The sequence below is a fragment of the Sinohyriopsis cumingii genome, chromosome 6 (assembly GCF_028554795.1).
Source record: "Sinohyriopsis cumingii isolate HCF-2022 chromosome 6, ASM2855479v2, whole genome shotgun sequence".
Classification (NCBI taxonomy): domain Eukaryota; kingdom Metazoa; phylum Mollusca; class Bivalvia; order Unionida; family Unionidae; genus Sinohyriopsis; species Sinohyriopsis cumingii.
Genome location: NC_142966.1, coordinates 75,898,983 through 75,919,903, shown reverse-complemented (window position 1 = coordinate 75,919,903; position 20,921 = coordinate 75,898,983). Strand labels below are relative to the sequence as shown.

Here is a 20,921-nt window from a genome sequence, read left to right as displayed (position 1 = left end):
TTTCACTGTATGTCAGTGATATGAAAAGTAACCAGTTTCTTCAAAGCCAGGTCATAGTCATCAGAACCTAACAAGGTATTGGGCCATTCTCAAGATATCTGCATACAGAATCACACATTATTTCCATCATGGTAATCTCTAAGTTTTGTTTACAAACTCCAACATCTTGCACCTTCTTAAAGTCCATCATATGGTCAATTGTTACAGGAACAAATAAATACAACTGGGTGATGGATAGAGAGAAAGAAAACAAAAGTAATGTGAAATTAAGTAAAAATTTTAATTTGGTTCATCACAGCTCAAAACTCATAAAATATAATTTATCCTTAATTGTGAACTAAAACAGCTTTAAATAATTTTACATTGGGAATCTCACACATACAAACACGCATTACATATCCAGTTTTTTTTTACATCTACACAGGAGATTCACAAAATTCAGAGCTATATAATTCTACATATACAAAATGTTTCTAAAGGAGAAAATAACTGCACTTAAAAAGATAACTTTGCTACAACCAGCAGACTAGAATATGGAGTATTTCATCTGTTTATATAAAAAAGACATACTTTATGAACTCTATATAATATGACAAAATGACAGATACACTACTTCTAATTGTTTATGTGGCAGCATTTACTACAGTCCACAAATCAGTGCCAATTCCTGCTATCTTTTCGGGTCTTGAAAATCTTTTCTCATAAAGGTTACTTCTCCATGGACAAAGAAATATTAGACTATTACATTCGTTCATACGCATCTTAACAATAAACATGTTCTGTTAAGATTACCATATTAATTTTCACCTCAAGTAAAACACAACACATAAAATCTATTGCATGTTTTAGTCCTATGATTATGAACTATGAGATATGTTGCCCAAATGGTACTTCTATATCTTATCTTTACCAATGGATATGCCATATCAATATAATTTCTTTCTCATGTAAAAATTAAAATGTCCCAGTCGATGGGCAATGGGAATTCTTGATGGCTGACAATTTATTTGCAAATCAAGGCTTGTAATGACACAAATTAATTACTGGAATAATATGGAAGCATCACTTGGTGTTCTATATATAAAAAAAAACTTTTTATAAGGAAACAATTCAAAGACGAACACAACACATATCCATGGATGTACTTATTCAGATGATGAATCCTATATAAAAGGAGATCAACTGTGCGAGTCCACAGGTATGAAGAAACATTTAATTTAGAGAATTCATGTTAAATTACCATCCCTGAAACCTAAACTGAATGTTCTGCAAAATACACAAAACAGAAAATTTACATCAAATATTCAGTTATATGCATACAAAGGTATAACATTATTTAAATTAAAATATTAAAGGTTTTGAAAATATTAGCAAAGAAGCTGAGAGTATAATTCTTTATTATGTGGCATCACAAAGTTTAAGATATAAACACAACTCTCTTGTAGAAATGCAGAAATTTCAAAAAATGGTGCCATATTATCAGTTTATCGATGAAATAAACCAATATGCAATATTCTGATAATGGTGAAATTTTTTAATATCTTAAGATCATCCAAAACTAGTAAAGACTGGTAGTATTCACATCGAAAATGGTCCTAATTGTAAGATCTATTAATTATAAATGAAATTTTAGAAACAAGATCTTTAATGCAATAATTCTCATCCTTAATGATGTTCTTTGTTGTCTGAATATGAAGATCATTTATTTTTCAGAACGTCTCAGCAGCTTCAACAGTTTTTCATCCAAAAAATGCACCAAACAAATACAGGATCTACACTTGAACATAGGGGCTTGCTTCCGGAACAAACGATGTTTAAGGAACTTCATCTTAGCTTTCGGTAGTAGCTCTTGGAATTAGGCCATAGTTTAAATCTTCAAGTGATACACGTGACACTGTTCTCATCTGAAAAATATCAAAACAGAGATGTCTTAATACAAATCCTTCAGTAATTCTTAATGGGAAAGTCCATGAGAATGTTTACTCCATCTGATAGATATTAGCTTCTAAAATAGTGAACATGTAAATTAAGCTAACAAAAGTTTGCGCTTATTAAATATTTTTCCTCCAACTTTTGAAAATCTAGCTTATCAATACCATGCTGGCAATTGCACAAATTGTCATGGTAACATGTATGAATGATATGAAAGCATCCAAGTATCTCAGGCTGGTTCGTTGGTCAGTTTGTGTTAAAAAATAGTGAATAAATAAAACAACAAATTTAACCACATAAATTTTCAAGGTTTGTTTGTTATTAATCCAAGTTTTATTTACCAAAACGGACCTAGTTTGTGAGTGAAAGTACAAAGATGACATGATTGCTGGAACAATCACTTCAAAACATATAAATCGTACCAAAATTTAAAAGCATCAGCACAGCACCTATTTAGCATCAGCATCAGGAATGTCAACTAGCATCTAAACAGTTTGTAATGTTCAGCATGTAAGTACTGTAATCCCATCCATTAAATGTGTAGCAAAGTGAACAATACTTAGTCATGTCATTGGTAGTATCCAATGAAAGTCAAAGTGACAGTGATAATTTCTTACCTTCAAGCAATTTACTTTATAGAACATATTTTCCATTCTAGAATTGAAACAACAGGTCTCCTAAATATGATATATGTAAATTATTAAATGCAACATTATCTTTTTCTTTCAAGATTCCATTACTAGTGAAAAGCATCATGCCCCCACCCCCAAATCGATGGGTTCTATCAAAATAGCTTGTTATACACAGGTTGCCAACTAACAGGTAAAAAATAATTTGTTGATGATAAACTTTTTAAAATAAAAGATACATGTATCTGTACGATTGTAAATACTGGAGAGCAGACATTTGTTTATCTTAAAGTTCTAAATGGGATCTATGGTGTGATTGCTACATTCAAACCCACCATGTAGTGATTTATGCTATAATGAAGGAGAAATGTTGTACATCACTCCCACTATGAATTAACACTCACCTCTCATCTTTCGTCTACATTAATGGATAGCTGGATGATGTTGCTATACCACACATATTTTGCTTATTTCTGGCCATCTTGATGTAGCCATGGTCTCCCCAGCTTTCACCCCAGCTGTAAAGAAAATACACAAATTGATGAATTTGCTTCCCTGCTTATTATATATAGTGAAGCCATGAAAATTCACAACCGTGAGATCTATGATCTTGAAGAAAGTGCTATAGAGTTACAGTGCAGACATCAAAAGAAACCATGTTTTAATTGTTGTATCTTAAACATCATAGGAGAAAAAGTGCAGAAAAGGTTGGGTTTAAAAAAATAAATTAACTGACCTTGAAGATAAAACTTTTACTCTTTTACTGTGATGAAGGAGATGCCAACAAAATGAAATGCATAAACACACTATGGTTAATCCCTGTACCTCAAACAACTTTAATCATATAAAGGAGAAACAAAAGAAACCTTAATATTTTGGGGTGTGGCCTTGACCCTTGACCCTGAACAAGCAATGCAAACATATCCTAGTGACAATAAACAAATATACCATGCTTTGTCCATTTATCTTAACAAAGCTGTTAAGTCAGAAAGCACAAGTGCAAATTTGACTTGCACAATGTGACCTTAACCCCGAAAACATGATGCACAATGTGGTACACGAGATATCTTCTAGTCATACATTTCTGACCTGTGACCTTTAAGACAGCACCAAAATGTGGTATGTGACACCTAGCAATGATGCACATTTATACCAAGTTTCATCCACTGATCGCAAACTGCTGTAAAGTTATGGAGTAGCATACTGAGCTGTTTCCTTGACCATGAAGATAAACTAACCCTTCTAAATATACCAAGACTGATCTCTTAGTTTTAAAAAATTATAGTTACGCAGCAGAAAGGAAAGTGAGACAAGTTATGATACTAGTGTGCTTCACGTTTCTTTGAAAAAGCAGGGAACAAAATGAGAAAAATTACAGTGGTTATGTTACTGTACAAGTCTTTTTTTCTTCAAATATTTGAATGAAAGCTTAGGTGAATAAATAATTTCTGACAATTTCTTGTGACATTATTACAAAATCATCAAGATATGCCAAATATGAATATACAATTTTCAGAAATGAGGAGAACTCTTGTCTGAGACTCTTTTTCATGATACAAATACATACCATGTTTTATGAAGATATCTCAAATGGTTCACAAGATATAGCTGAACAAGTGTATGATGGATTGACTGACCCAGTTTGTAATAAAAATGGGAATAACATTTTTACAACGTCCGGTCATGATAGAAAATCATGCAGAGTCTCAAAAAGATATCTTGATGATTCAGGAGAAATTAATTAATCAAAAGCATGACAGACAAATGGAAAAGCCACCCATTCATGTATACTCCCCAAAACGTTGTTGGAGGGTGGGATGGGTATGAATAAAGTCCAATCAACGTAGTGTATTGGTATTTTAATTCCCAAACCCTGAATTTGACCAAAACAATAAAAAATAAACTTTAGTTTTCCCCACAAGATATATGCATCTTCCTTTTCTTTTCATCCTGCCACCATTTTTACATACTAACAGTCGTTTTCTTGCAATGAATATTCTGATTTATACATGAGATACATGTATCACACTGATGCTACATATAAAACTGCTGCTAAAAAAAAATTCGTAAATAATTTTTATTTGTAAGGCTTTTGGCAAAATGAAGAATTTTCGCAAAAATTTCATAATTCTGCAAAATCTGAAATTGTTGTCTTCTCTGCATTTCAGATAAAGAGTTTAGTGATTCCAATCTAATATTTTAAGTACTGTAAAAATGCCTTAAAATGCACAGCTGTAACCCAGCTTAAGCAGACTGGATAAATGTCTTTTTCCCCACATGTGCTTCGTAATGATTTCAGAACTAATGCTGATAAGCATCATGACAGCTCCCATTCCACCCACCCCTGAATTACTGACCACCTGCCTACACTTGGGACCATGTGTCAATATTCTTAGATGAACCAAATCAAACTGGTATAAATTTGTTTTGAATTAAACCGACACTGAACAGTTAAAATGATCTGGAAAGTGTTAAAATATTAATAATACAAAACTACATTTTTGTTTTGTTCGAAGACAGCTGAAAGAACTGGTTTGATAAAGTGTATATTCCTATGTCATAAATCTTGTTTACACTAGCTCAAAACAAGATATGTATTTACTTGTGTGCATGTCTCGTCCAGGAAAAGTTTGAGTAATACAGAAATGTTTGCGGTATTATACCAAACATTTGTAGGATATGGTGCTAGATCTGGATGAACCAAACTCGTTTGGGATGTGGTGCTGGTATTGGATTACCAAATATTGTAGGATGTGTTGAGGGTATTGTATGTACCAAATATCAGTGGATATTGTGCTGGTATTGAACGTAACAAACCTTTGTTGAATGTGGTGCTGGCATTGGACATACCAAACATTTGGATAACTGATAATAAACATTTGGATAACATAAACTACACTGTACATCATATTCATACCTATTTTTCACAAGCCAGTAATCTTTACCATCCTCTGTGCCATATCCCACAGCTAGGACACCATGGTCCAAGTCTGTACTGCTGCATTCATCCTCCTCATACACTCCTAAAATGTAAAATAAAACACCTATGTGCTTTTTCTTGTTTAAGACAGAAGGTATTGGATCAACCTGGAATTTTTTTATTTCCAGTCTGGATTGTTACAGCAGAAATAATTTTATGAGTTAATGTCCATTTGGTAAAAATCCTTCTTGATATGACAGAACCATTCATAAGAATTAGGGACCAGATTATCAATTCGTTCATTGTGGCAGCCACATTAAGGACCAACCTGATATCATAATATGTCTTCTGGTGAAAGCCCCACACCAATATAACTTTCCATTTGGAAGAGAGAGAGAGAATGTGTGCATGTGTGTTCTTTGGATTTTTAATGTACCTTTACCAATTTTCCAGTCATATCACTACTATGCCTGCCATGTGGCAGTTTATAGTGATGTTTAGCACTGGGGTATCATGCTGCTGGCATGTAGCATTATGTTCCACCCAATCACATTATCCTGACATCATGCCGACCAGTACTAACACTAAAATTTTAATGCTGAGCACCAAACAAGCGAGATCACAACCTCCTGCATCTGAGATGGACACTCTAACCACTTTGGCAACTGGAATGGTCCATTTGGGAGAAGCAGAGATAACATTATTATCAAGATGGCTGCCATGCCAGCCATAATGATGTCATGTCAGCATAATTTTCATTTAGGACCAACCAGACATCATAACAAGTCTTTTACTGAAAACCCTGTGTTGATATGACAATCCATTCTTCTGGAGTAGTGATAACACTTTCAACATGACAGCAAAACCATTTGAATTTAGGACAATCTTGACACCATAAGATGTTGTCTCGTGAAAACCCACTCTCTCTCTCTCATCTCTGTCTCTCTGTCTCTCTCTGTCTCTCTGTCTCTCTGTCTCTCTCTCTCTCTCTCTCTCTCTCTATATATATATATATATATATATATATATATATATATATATATATATATATATATATATATATATATATATATATATATATATATATATATATATATTACTATATATGACTTTCCACTCAGGAACATGACGGATGCCATATAACTATAGTAGACATCAGACCAGCACCATGTTCATGTAGTATCAACCAGACATTATAAGACATGTTTTAGTGAAATCCCCATTCACACAACCATCTACTCAGAAGGAGCAGTGGTATGATTTTCAAGATGGCAGCTGCAGTGAACATACTGAATGTCTGACTAGCACTTTGTTCATTTAGGACCTTCTAGACATCAATCTGTGTCAAGTTTCATGGCAATCCTCCAAAAAGTTTAGGGATAGGAATAATAAACTTGTTCTACTGGACACGTTGACAAACAACAGGCCATCCCATAAGCTCTTCAAGTTCATGACCAGTAGAACGAAAAACTGCAATCATGTTTCATTCAGAAGATTCTTATATATTATTCAGCTGCAGGTCAAATATGGTAATATATGCAACAACACATCGAGGAAGCATAGCGGTTTCTTGATGGCAGACATCTTCATATGACTGCCAACACATCTACAAGGTTTCATGATGAGCCATTAAAACCAGACAAGATTCTCCAAGTAGTTTGGAGAAGTAGTGATAATAAAATTGGGCTAATGGACAGATGATGGACAATATACCATCCCATCAGCTCTTTAGGTCTAAAGCTAAGGCAAAATAGGACACTGCTACTATACTTATTTTGGTCTTTAAACTTGACAAAAGGGGAACTTAAGGGACCATTTATCTTGGAAAACTAGAGAAAACACTGTAAACTATTTTCCTTACAGAGGCTTTCTTATAGATGATCCAAATAGCTTCCTAAGGTGAAGAAAAAAATGGGAGGTTTTGTCATTACCTCCTGAATATGACTGGAATGAACTGTGACTGGCATCAATAGCTACGGAAATTGGACCAATGGTAGCAACAGCTTGCTGCAAGGCTGATTCACTGCCACTCTCGATATCCACACAGCCAGTGTCCTTTGCGACTACCTTGGAGGAACTATACTTGCATTTTTGATCCTGTTTTAAATATTAAAAAATCATTGATGGTAAAGATATCAAAGATTTGTCATTTCAAATCTTCACTGGTGTGATGAGTTACATTTCAAACTTGACTGCGTGAAATTTTCTCAAAGGACTAGCACTTTACTGGCAAAAAATAATTTCCAGGAAAACAAAGATAGGACTGTTTCTTTGTTTTCATAGCCAAGAATTCTTCAGCAATAACAAGATTTCCAAGCTGGATGTAAAATCTGCACCGTTTTCATTTAAGTCAATTCAGACATCATTAGAAGTCTTGTAGTGAGAACCTATATTCACCGGGTAAACCATTAAGAAGAAGCAATAACAAGATTTTCAAGATGGCCACCATATCAAGATGTCTGCCAAATTGAGCAGTTTTGCACAAAAAAATTGGTGCAATTCTAAAAACAAAACAGATTAATTGCGAAACATATATCCCAACATTAGCAGGGTAGATCCAGATCTGCTGTTGCATTATGTAACAGCTGATCAGGGTCATTGTTGTACATGTTATTAATGATTTCCAAAATAAAGTAAGCACTAAACACCATACATGTTCAATTGCTTTTGTATACGTGTATACTACTATGAGCTCTGGTATTGTTGTACAATATAAGTATGGATCATGATCACTGTTGAACACTATTCATATTTCCAAGGGAGTACTGGACCTTAACCTGCTGTTCACACTGGGTGTGTATATTAAAAAGATAAAGTGCTGTTCCATTTGATCACACATGGTATCCAGAGAAGGCTCAAACAGGGTAGTCAGATTAATCAATCAGTTCAATATGACAATCCAAAGGAAATTTGACATTGCATCATTGGAAGACTACTCCACAATATAAGTCCCTTCCATGTGTCCAAAACATGTTTTATTGGAACAGCCCTAACACAATTTCAGACAGGTACCACAGGACACAGTGCTCACAAAGTTTGTACCATTTTGCAGTCTTGCTGGTGAAAAGTGTTCTTGAGTGGAATTAAGAGATATTGCTTGGACTCAGGAATAATATGGATTCACATGCAATACATAAATCGCTGTCTCATCTGCAACATGTACTACCACATAATCTTCCTGGAGATACCTATAATAAACCTTTTACACAGAATGTTATGCTGCATGATAGCTGATCATATGTTGTGATACATATGTTCAGCCATTTCCTAGTGAAGGCAAGACAATTAAATATATATTTATACCTTGGCTTTGTATGGGTATGCCTCCTCTGTCTCTATACCATACTTCTTGATGTACTCAAAGGCCTGGTCCATCCAACCGCCACTACAGCCATGGGTTCCGAAGTCACCAGAGCAATCGACCAGCTGCTGTTCACTAAGACTGATCAGCTTACCGGTCTTGTGGAAGTTCTGACCCTCCAGTGAACCTGTCTGAGAAAGAGAAGAGCAAAGCAATTTAAACCCTTTAGTTTTGTCCTATAATTCAGACATTTGTCAAGAAAAGAATATCATTAAATCCCCTCTCCCACATATAATGTTCTTTTTAATATCAAAGTCTTTGAAACTTGCTTGTCCTTGTTCTCATTTCATATCCTCAGTGGCTTAAAGTCTAGACTTGACTTACTACCCCATAATATATGGCAGGTTGGCTGGGAAAATAACTCAAATGGCTCACTGATACGAGTCAAAAACACTGCAAAATGCCTATGCTGTAAATCACCAATCATTTACATGTCATTTGTTTAAACTGATTGTTCATATGGACCAAAAACATCCTCATTGATTAAAACTGATATTCTGAATAACGGATTTTTGGACAAAATAATCACCATCTGAGGAGTCTAAAAAGCTGGAAATTTAATCAATTGTTGTGCATAGTAAAAGTGAAACAACTTCAGGAAATGGAAACTATCTCGTTTCTGATGTAGGAATCCAGAACTGCAAAATATACTGTAAAAATACTTACTGTGCTGAATGACCAGCATGAGCCACACTGACCCTGAAAAGGAACAGATAGTAAATATTAACAACAGGCTGAAAAACCCGATTTATTTCAAACTGTAATTTATCAGACCTGGGCATGATTGGCTTATTTTCAATGTGAAATATATATAAAACTGCACACACGTTTATTTACAAGTTGGTAAACAAAAAGTGTCCGATATGGCAGAAAGATGTCTAGGCTGTCATGCTGAGATGCATTCACAAGTAAAATCAAGTGAATTCTCCTCCGCACCACCAATGGTAACAAAATATAAACATGGTTTTATACTTGTTATATAACTCATATTTTACACTTTTGGAATATTCATAGCTTTAAAAAAAATTGGGATTTATGAATGTCTGATTCACTGTATCTAAACATATTAACATGAAGATGTCAAAGAGACACCAATGAAGTTCCAATGATTGACTTTTACATTTAATAGTTAATCTATAAGGAACAAAGTATGAAGTGTGCAAGCTTAACTGGGAAGAAATTTTTTTTAATAAATATATTCAACTAGTGTCCAACTCACATTCTAGGATCTCACAAAATTGTTTTTAAAACATTTTATTGTGAGAATCTTGTACATGCCACAAACTTTCAACTAGGACTTTACTCTGCATGTTTCATAGCTGCAAGAACTTTAATCCCAACCTCAGTTCTAACACTAGTCAAATAAGAATGTCTTAAATTCCATCACAAGAAGACAGTAACACTCCTTAGAGGCAGCATTTGTTAATGTTCTGGTTTAGCTAGAAAGGGTGAGAATGTGACTGGTTGAGTAAATGAAGTTTAATTATCTATCCATATTAAACATGGTGTACAAAACATTATCCATTAGTTTATTTTTTCCTATTAATGTTGACTAATTAGCCTACTTACAGTCACTTGGCACAAGCAAAATACTTTATTATGTTATTCACTGTGCTGGGGAGTTACCAAAGTCAGCCCACCAAATAGACCACAATACAGAGCTACTTTCTTCAATGACATCTCAATTTAGACTCATGCTAAATTAAAATCTTTCTTTAAATAAATAATCTCTTAACTTTTAAAGTCAGGGTTTCAAAACCAACAAGTCAGACTTGTGTACAAATGATACTAAACATATTTATAACTTTTTCAAAATAATTAGGCGTAAAACTGATCAAAGTGGTGGACCTTCAGATGTCCGTTTCCCCTCCACATTTCGGCAAGAACATTACAGTTTATTTAATTCTCACTTTGTTCTTAAATTCACTCTATCTTTAAAGTTAAAAGTTAATGAGGATGATTATTCAAACATTACTTTTAGGAACAGCGATGCTAATCACTGCTATGTGTCCTACACGTGAGACAACAAAATACTTGCTATTCTTAAATTAACAAGGTGGTTATAACGCGTTAATATATACTTTCATGATGCCTGACCCATGTAAAACGCATTTTGCTTGGCAGGTAAGTGGTTCTAAAACTTTTTCATGTCCCTAATAATGGCAGTGTACATGTAATCCAAACTCTGAACCCTTGAACTTGCAGCAATTACATGTCCTTGGATGTCATCATGAGTGAATTAAATTTTTGTTCTGTTCTGCACTCCAGCAAATGTTTTCACACAGCAAACCAAGAATAACAATAATGGTCCCAGCATACCTGGTTCTTAACAGGTGTTACATATCCCTTCTCTCTCCAGTCGACTTTATCAGGCAGCATCACATTATGTGGGGGTAGGAATGTACTGCAGGTAGTATCTGTTAGATTGACTCTCATCTTTACACATCCACTATGCAGTGCTTTGAACTCTTCTGCTTTCTGAAAAAGAGAATGCCATTCATAAACATTAGATGAACGTATAGCATAGCTCTGAGTTGTGAGATTGCCAGCATCTAACTTTTCAAAGTTTGGTTCTAAAATCTATCTGTTAGCGAGGCATCCTTGTCCTGCAGTTTTTAAGATAGGATATTGTACCTTAATAACTGAATTTCCAATAAGATGTTTTCTGTGAACTGTTAAATGTCCAAATAAAATCTGATCACCAATTTTATTTTACATTCTATGGAGACAGGACAATTTTAAGAAGTATGCATAGGTATCCCGAAATCTGGGTAGCTAAAACGTTTCAATTCAATTCATTATATCTGAAAAAGGTATTGCTGAGAAGCAAGTACAAAAACATTCAGTGACCTATTTTGTATAGTGTGTGTATGATTTTTACTTTTATTGTAGCTTTAAAAAATAAATCAATCCTATCATTACAATGTCTGCAGTGTGGCCATTTATAGTGATGTCTAGCACTGGGGCATCATGCTGCAGACACATGATGTTATACCCAGTCACATTATCCTGACAACCTCTTAATGCTGAGTGCCTAGCGAGACAACTGTAAGGACCATTTTTATAAGTCTTTTGTATGACTCGGCCAGGGTTCGAACCCATGACCTCCCACATCTGAGGCGGAGGCTCTAACCACGAGGCCACTGGAGTGGTCATATGGTGTAGTTGAAGGTTATTAATTTTCCTCCGCTTAGTCAACATTTGGTCTAGTGTTCTATCCAGGCCTATTTACTATCACAGTCCGGATTTGCTATTTCGGCCACTATGCTTTTGTATCCTCCAATATGCTTTTATGATATTTTTTTTTCAGCTAACCTCTAAAAGACGTTATGTTAAATAAAAATTATGTACCTGATTCCAAGCTGCATCACTCAGTGATACATTTTCTTACAACTTCCTGAATAAGATAATCGAGCATAATTACCCTGCTACTTAGCCATTATCTTCATACCTGGATTGAGCAAACTGCTGGTGAGCAGCCTATAATGTTGGTTGAAGCATGACATTCATGTGATCAGCCTTACAAGATGTGGGGGTGTGTTTGATGGGGGTCTTCTGATAGTGTGTGCTATATTTCAGTCATTTCCACTATCAGCTCAATAGGTATGGCATATACTGCCTTTCAAGTTGGTAAAATCCTCCAAAAGGGTTCATCTGTGGATGTTCCCTTATAAAACAGTGACCTTTATTTTTCGCTTTTTGCCCTAGAAAGTTCACTCCATAGCATCCATTAAAAACCCCATAAAGACAAAATATCACCACAGCTGATTTTAGACTGATTCCAAGCTTACTGAATAGACCGATAATAGCAAAACAAGCATAAAAAATAATTTTCATTCACTCACAGAAACCAACTTATAAGCTGATTTTACAATAACCAAGTCAAAGTGCATAATTTCTATAAAAAATTGATGGAAAGGAATATTCCTGAAGTCAATTATGTTTCTTAAACAATCAACTAAGAGAGGAAGCACATGTTTTACTGTGACAGAAGTTAAGGTTTACTGACAGCCTCTTGAATGTGAACAAATTCAGTCCTAAAAAGCCCTGATCAATTAATTACAATTTTCAACTTCCTTGCATACAGAACATTTTCCAGATCTTATTAAATTCACACAGTGAGCTTCACTAAATAAGTTCGCAAATAGGGCCTACAAATAATCCATAAAACAGATGTTTTGTTGGAATACAGGATGCAAGGCCAAGCTGCAGGTTATCTGGCCTAGGTAAAAAAAAATTTCTAACAAATCTTACATTATACTGCATCATCAGAAAATACCTTACCAGATCTGAAAAGTTGTTCACTCCCATCCAGTAACTTTTCTCTCCTTTCTTGTATTTCTGGTTGTGGATCTCAATTTTCTTCATGTTCTCAGTAAATATAGAGCGCCTGTAGGCTTCCTCTTCTGTGCTCTCATACTGTTTGTCTGAAAAGGTAGAATAAACCAATACTAAAATCTACAGATCTAAGAAAAGGAGAGATTTCCTAGTACCCATAGGCTATAAATAGGCTCTGTCCAAGTAAGAAATATTTTAAAATCACGCTGAATTTCTAATTTTAGCGACAAACACCCCTCCGTGTGTTCTGTTGTTTTTACTTGCTCAATGCTATGCCCCCTTCATATTCACCTCTCAATACAATGATGGCTGTTGTATTAGTCATACTAGATACAAGTCTGCCACCCTTTTCATTTAGGCCATTCAAAAGGAATAATGATAGCCATTCAAAAGGAGTAGTGATAGCGATTCAAAAGGACTAGTGATAGGATTTTCAAGATGGCTGTTGTATTAGTCATACTAGATACAACTCTGGCACCCTTTTCATTTAGGCAGTTCAAAGGGTAGTAATAGGATTTTCAAGCTGGCCATTGTTTCAGTCGTATTTCGATGTAAGACTGGCACCATTTTCATTTTGGACAACACAGACATCTTAATAAGTCTTCTGGTGAAAACTCCATGTTGTTATGACTTTCCATTCAGTAGGAATGGCAAAAACAATATTTTCATGATGGATGCTATGGTGGTTATATTGGATGCCAAGCTGGCGCCATCTGTATTAAGGACAAACAGGATACCATAACGAGTGCTTTGGTGTAAACACTATGACAATATGAGCAAGATGGCTGCCAAGTAGGTCAGATCAGCGCTATTTTCGTTTAGAACCATGTAAACACCATAAGAAGTCTTCTGATGCAGACCCCATGTCAATAAAAATTTCTGTTTAGGAGAAGTGGGACTAACAAGATTTTCAAGATGGATGACAGTGATTATATTTGAAGTCAGAATGGCAACATTTCCTTTCAAAGTAACCAGACATCGCAAGGAGTCTTTTGGTGAAACCCCATGTCAATACAACTTTCCATGCTGGAGGAGATCAAACAAGAGGCTTTACAAAATGGCCATCAGGGTGTCAATATTTGAAGTCATATTGGCGCAATCTTTATATACAACAAACTAACCATAATAAATCTTCTGAAGAAACCCATGAAAATATGAAGAACAACAATAACAGGATCTTGTGCCAGCAAACTTCAAACTTAGGATCTTTTTCAGACTTCAGTTTGTGAATGTGTAGAATTATAACAAACAGAATTTTAATATTTCAATTCTGAAGATTGCCTAACAATGCTGACATGTCAAGCACTGAAAAAGTAAAACTGGTTAATGCTAAGAAACATTATAGCATTCATACTTTCTGATGCTCAAGTTCACTTTTGATGGAGTAAGATATACATCTATGTAACTAATGGACAAAATTTGCATACAAAAACGGATAAAACGTCTGACAGTATATAGCAGAATACTGACAAAGCAATTCAACTTTCTGTTGGTAAACACAACCAACAACCTCTACATGAGCAACCAATGATTTGTTACGCCCTTGTGATCTATATCCAATATGAAGTTCGGACCATCACTGGTTGTGATATCTGTATTAATTTAAAAACATTTTCATGATTTTGGTACGGTCTGCACTGCCATAAATATATGTGTATTAATTTCACCACATTGAATGGAATCGCCAAATAATGTCTTAATTGCAAGTCAAAATGGCAAAGTGAAAAGAACATGATGTCTTAGAGCTGTGCATTCTTGTCATTCCAACTGGATGGGTTCAGCTGTTTCAATGTCTACACGTGCAGTGGCTTTTTTGTAAAGTATGCAGATTTACCCTACACTACATGTAGCGAGCATTGGTGGTATAGATTACAGACCCTTTAAAAGCAAATCAATTAAAGGATATTTCCTCTCACCAACTCTCTCACTTGGAGTCGGTTAAGTGATTAAGTGATTACTTCCCAATTTGATCATGAGACATTGTGTGACAATGATACAATTAAATCACTCACAGAAAATTGTTTCCCTCACTGATGCACAATTATATTCACCCTCTGAGAATGGACACAATAAACTGCCACACTGCAAATATCATAGCGATATGATTGAAAAATTGTTAAAGCTATGATAAAATCCCAAATCACACACACACACACACACACACATATTAAATATGTAATCACTGCTTTACACTGTAACGTAATGTACAGTGGTATGCATTAAATTACACTACAAACTATCAATTAAGCACATGCATTGAATGCGATCCCAACTCTTTACATATAACCTGAAGGATGTCAACCGAACATTTTCTTCAGTTAACTGACCTTTCTTGATAATGTATTTATTGTTTGACACGGCCACACACTGTGGTCCCTGACCTCTATAAGTTATAACTTGTTTTCACATATTAACATGATATGCACCATGTCTGGTGAAATTTAGCTTGACAACCTCCTAGCATCTATACAAGAGAGTCAAGTTACAGGCAGACAGTGATCAAAGAAAAAAAAATTGACAAAGGCGCAGGGCAGGTGACATTTACGAAATACACAAGTGCTGACTCAAATTCCACAACCACTGACTTCAGGTAAAGTATCCCCAAAATTTCCACTTTTTGAATATTATTTGTCACACATTGTAGCAATTACTACACTTCAAATATAAATTTCGTAGGGTTCTAAGGTAATGCAAGTGTCATTGGTCTCCTCACTACATTCAATAGATATGGACTAATACTAGAGATCAAATTTCAATGGATCCTCCAAGTCACTCTTGTCAAAACTGTGATGCAGTCTGAGAATAAAGTATTCTCATATTTTTAGAAAAAAGAATACACATCACATTTGGGCCTGATCTATTGACTGGGTAAGTGGGGGATAATATTTTCAACTTTAATGAGGCTTTACAGGTAATACAGCAGTCACAAATGCATCTGTACAGTACAGGTGTCAATACTTTATCAACACATATAAACTGTGCAAACAAGCGTGAGTTATTATTGTCTTGCAGTCATTGTTAGGGCTATAATCAACATGACAAACATAGGTCAATGAATGGTTAGTATTTTAACAAGATAATAATAAAGAGAACACATCTGACCGTTCAATTCAGCGTGGTGCTCCTATTCCACTCTGAGATCTTGCCTATGCAAATTAACCAAATGCGATCATCCACTAGAGTCTCCAAACACATCTCACCAGCTATTGTCAGCCACTTCAGTAATATGCAAAATTGTGCTTTATATCTGACCTCTATGCCTTTTCATTGTTGCTATTTAAACTGCCCAAATGATAGTTTTACATCAGCTCCAATCACGACTATTTACCATTTATGCATGCTAATGTAATAGGCATACACTCAAGAGGTGGGATTTATTTTTCTTTCTATATTCAAATATTACTGAAAACTGTTTTTTAAACATGATCCTGTCAGGAGGTTTGAGAATACAAAATTAATTTTAAATCATGATACGCCATGTTACAATCTGATTAAAATCGTATCTGCACTTCATGTAGGACAATGAAGATCTAATTTCAATAAGATTGCACAAGGTTAGGGCAGGTATGTCAACATCTTGAAAATACATCCTGGATTTCAGTGTGGTCAAAGTTTTCAAAGTCAAATAACTTTTTATACACTGACAAGCCTGACAGGCACCACACTTAGAATACAGGAGAATCCCAATATGAAATTAGAGGGGGACCAGGCATTGGGCTATTGATGTTACAGCAATGGACAGACAAAGGTTATCAAATATTCCCTAGCCAAAACTTAAAGCAAATTTGACTTACTGTATTTTGTCTTGAACAGTTCCCATGATTCTACAATTATCTGTACATGGATTTCATTGGCTGGCTCAGTTTCTAAAAACAAATGTACATAAGTGAGATCTCCTGGTGCTGCTGCCATCAAATATGCTGCCACAACAAATGTCAGAATACTTGCATACATCATTATGGTTTTCAATTCCAAGACTCTGAAAATACAAAAACATAATATTTTAAGTTTTTTGCCTATTGTACTTGAGAATGGCAAATGAACTATACCTTTTACCAAAAGTCTTTTACCATCTTGACAAAAAACAACAAATTATGCTGACTTTCCATGTACTCGGTACCACATAGAACAAACGTAACAATTAATTTAGCAGTCATTGTTCAAACACTTGTCCAAATTTTCATGTCAAACTGTATCCAAAAGTGACATTTGAAAAAATGCCCGATTGTTGCATCAGAAACTAAAATAAATTTTGTATACAGTGGAATGCATAAAGTCTATTTGCAGCACCAGGGTTCTCAACAGAGTATAAAATCTAAAGTTTATGACTCCCTCCTTGAAACAAATAAAGAGTCCCAGCTCTGAAAATACGAGACCCAATGATAATGCATTTATTTCCCTTGCAATAATTCAGAAAATTATGAGTGTATTGTTGGTCCACTAAGACAGAAGTCATCAGACTGCTAATGCTCATTAACTGTACCAAATTGTGTACTACTGTATAGAATGAAAAACTAGGCAACTAAGAACAGTGATAACTATCTTGTGATGTAACAGCTAGAAGGAATCCACTAAAAGATTTCACTTTAGTTTGAAAAAATATCTGATTTTGATGAAGATTTATGACAATTAACATGGGCATTTGTATAATATTGACAACTGGTACTATTTTTCTTAATATGGTCAATGATAAAATGCAAGTGTTCCAAACACCACGGATAGGTTAAGCTTACTCAAGTTAGGTGTTTAATGTCTTTTGCATATGTCTTTTGCTCAAAACAATATGTGCCAGCAATCAATTAGCATGTGTCTTAACTTCCTTGTCTGCTAAGATCTAACCTATTCATCTTTACCTTCGTCCTTTACAATCACTAGACTGCTTGTTTGATAGTCAACACACTATATGACTGATACTTGCTCTCTATAAATGGGTCAAAACCAAGAGAAGGGTGCCAATTCCATAACTTGTATGACTTGGCAGTTGGATTTTTCATGGATCCAAAATCAAAATATGGCATACTTTTATGCAGATTTCTGTGTCTCAGAGAACCTCATCTACTTACATATTTGTAACAAAAGCTGCATATGAAATAATATATATCATTAACTCTCACAACTATCATAATGATATTTATACAACTACTGTATACACCGTCAAAGGCAACTTCTCATCAAATCCGAGTGCAGACTAAAGCTATATCTACAAGTCAGTTTCTGGACAATTTACAATACGGAAGCCAATGTCATAAATAAGTGTTACATCCAACAAGGTTTCCCAAAATTTTCATATTTATTTCAAGTTGCCCACGTTACTCAATTCTGATACAGCAGACTGGGTGCAATTTATTTCCATATAACGCAGCTAGTTTCTTGTTGTTACTGTGTAAATAAGATGAACATTTAGGGGTTGAAAACAATTATGCAACACAAGACACCAATTTGTTCTTTGTCCTACTAAATTCTCAATGCCAATAAAAAATATCCACCTGATGTTTAAGTAAACCAATATTACTAGCTTGAAGAATAAGAACAATGCATAAAAACAAATGACTAATTAGTTTGTAGCTGGAGATGTAACTAGACAATGTTTTAACAATAAATCATGAAATGCATTTGAGGATCCTCCAAATCAATCATCATCTTCAAACATATGAATGCTGGCACAACATTTTAATGGTCTGTGGTTATAAACAAATATTCAGATATCGTATATCTCATGCAATAGCAAGCACTTTGATAGACATAACACTGTCTTTCATTTGTAAATATCAATCAAAACATTCAACTTACCCAGTCCCAAAAGAATGAAAAGCAAAGTTCCGACTGAATCAGGTAACAACAGAAAGCATTTAAATAGCTTTTACTAGTCAGTGGATGACACAATTACATACGTGACCAGCCTACGCACCTCACATGATAAACAAATTAAGAACATCACATGAGTGTCACACAGTATGTATTAAACGATCTTTTTTAAATTATTCCAATACATTTACACTCTCAACACGCAAAGGTGAGTCGCCCTCTTAACCGTCATCATTTGTTCTTTGGCCGTCAGTCGGTGCTCGAACACACGTTTGTTATCGCTACTTGTATTAAACTACTTCGAGGATTGTCACGAAAAGTTTACAAGGCAACATTCATCCCAAAATTAAATTAGTTCTGAAAGAAATGCGAGAATACAGACATCCAATATGGCCACCACACGGGCCCCCTTGGCAACCTTGAGATCGCTACTCCTTCTAAATCGATGATCAAAACAACATGGAATTCTAACAGAAATTGCAGCCATCTTTATAATTATTGTTATCATTACTCCTCAAGGACGGAACTGCGATATCGATATGGGGTTTCCCTATAAGGACTTTTATGATATCCAGTTAGTCCTAAATAAAAATAGTGCCGATTGGACAGCCATTGTGGAAACCAGCCTAGCCATCTTGAAAACCCTGCTACAGCTACTCCTCCTAAACGGAAAGTCATTATACTGTGATAATGTGACATTTCCACCAAAAGACTTCTTGTGTATTTTGTTGGTCAAAATATTAAAAATGGTGCCGATCTGGTTCTAGTATGGCCTCCATTTTTCACTAGACATATTATGACGTCTTGTTGAATCTGTAAAATGGGTTCTAATCAGAAATCCAATATGGCCAGTGTAGCAGAAATTGTAATAATCTTGTTAACGCCACTACCCCTAAATAGTGTGAGTGTGTGATTTTGATTTTTAACGTAGCTTTAACAATTTTTCAGTCATATCGCTACGATGTCTGCAATGTGACAGTTTATAGTGATGCCTAGCACTGGAAAATCATGTCGCATGATGTCCCACCCAGTCACATTATTCTGACACCGTGCCGACCAGTCCTAACACTAAAATCTTAATGCTGAGCGCTAAGCGAGGCAGCTGTTAGTACCACTTTTGTAAGTCTTTAGTATGACTCGGTCGGGGATCGAACCCACGACCTCTCGCATCCAAGGTGGACGCTCTAATTACTAGGTCAACGGAGCGGTCCCGCCAGCCCCCACCCCCACCCCCAAATAGAAGGGCGCATCGACATGGTGTTTTCTCAAAACAGCGTCTCATGGGATCTCCCGCATCCGAGGCGGACGCTCTAACCATTAGGCTACCGGAGCGGTCCCCCCACCAAGAAAGGAAGGGTGTATCGACATGGTGTTTTCTCAGAACGGCGTCTCACTGTGTCTAATTGGCGCAATTTGAAAATGTTGATCAGTTAAAATGAATAAATATTCTTATATTGGATTCATGGAATTTCTTTTCGGTCAGTAATGTGTTGATCCCTTACATAGAACTTTGTTCCACAATATCGATCACAACCATAAATATATTCGACTGAAATATTTATACTAATAATAAATGCAGAGTTTTAATGTACGGGGGATGCGACAATTGACAGTGTAGAAAATCAACAATTAAAGCTTAGAAAACCAAATAGCGTTGTTTGCCAAGTTAATATAGAGTGCCAATTATAGTAGACGTTTGCAGTTGTATAGCACATCCCACCACTTCAAGGCTCATTAGGGAAATCATAAAAGTAGCCTTTCGGTATATCTGAGAAATATTTCAGAAATAAAATTAATTAAATGATTGAAATTTATAGGTAAATTATCCACAGACTTTCAAGAACAAATCTGATAAACTCATATGAAACGCATTTTATTATAGTGACGTTTCGGATGCACAGAAATAGTTTGAACAACTTGCTTTTTGATTGTCAGG

The 20,921-nt window shown here is 35.2% G+C and overlaps 1 protein-coding gene across 1 annotated transcript; it reads right to left on the bottom strand.

The window, feature by feature from the left end:
• Window positions 1-261: 261 nt before the first annotated feature.
• On the bottom strand, window positions 262-19,055 carry LOC149797241 (procathepsin L-like). The gene is made up of 10 exons (XM_089961940.1): window positions 18,971-19,055; window positions 16,975-17,159; window positions 13,127-13,269; window positions 11,162-11,320; window positions 9,509-9,541; window positions 8,785-8,973; window positions 7,413-7,578; window positions 5,479-5,584; window positions 2,966-3,079; window positions 262-1,904 (listed from the first exon to the last, which is right to left on the bottom strand). The coding sequence occupies exons 2-9, from the start codon at window positions 17,135-17,137 to the stop codon at window positions 2,980-2,982; spliced, it is 1,059 nt and encodes a 352-aa protein (XP_089818066.1). The 5' UTR covers window positions 17,138-17,159; window positions 18,971-19,055; the 3' UTR covers window positions 262-1,904; window positions 2,966-2,979.
• Window positions 19,056-20,921: the final 1,866 nt, after the last annotated feature.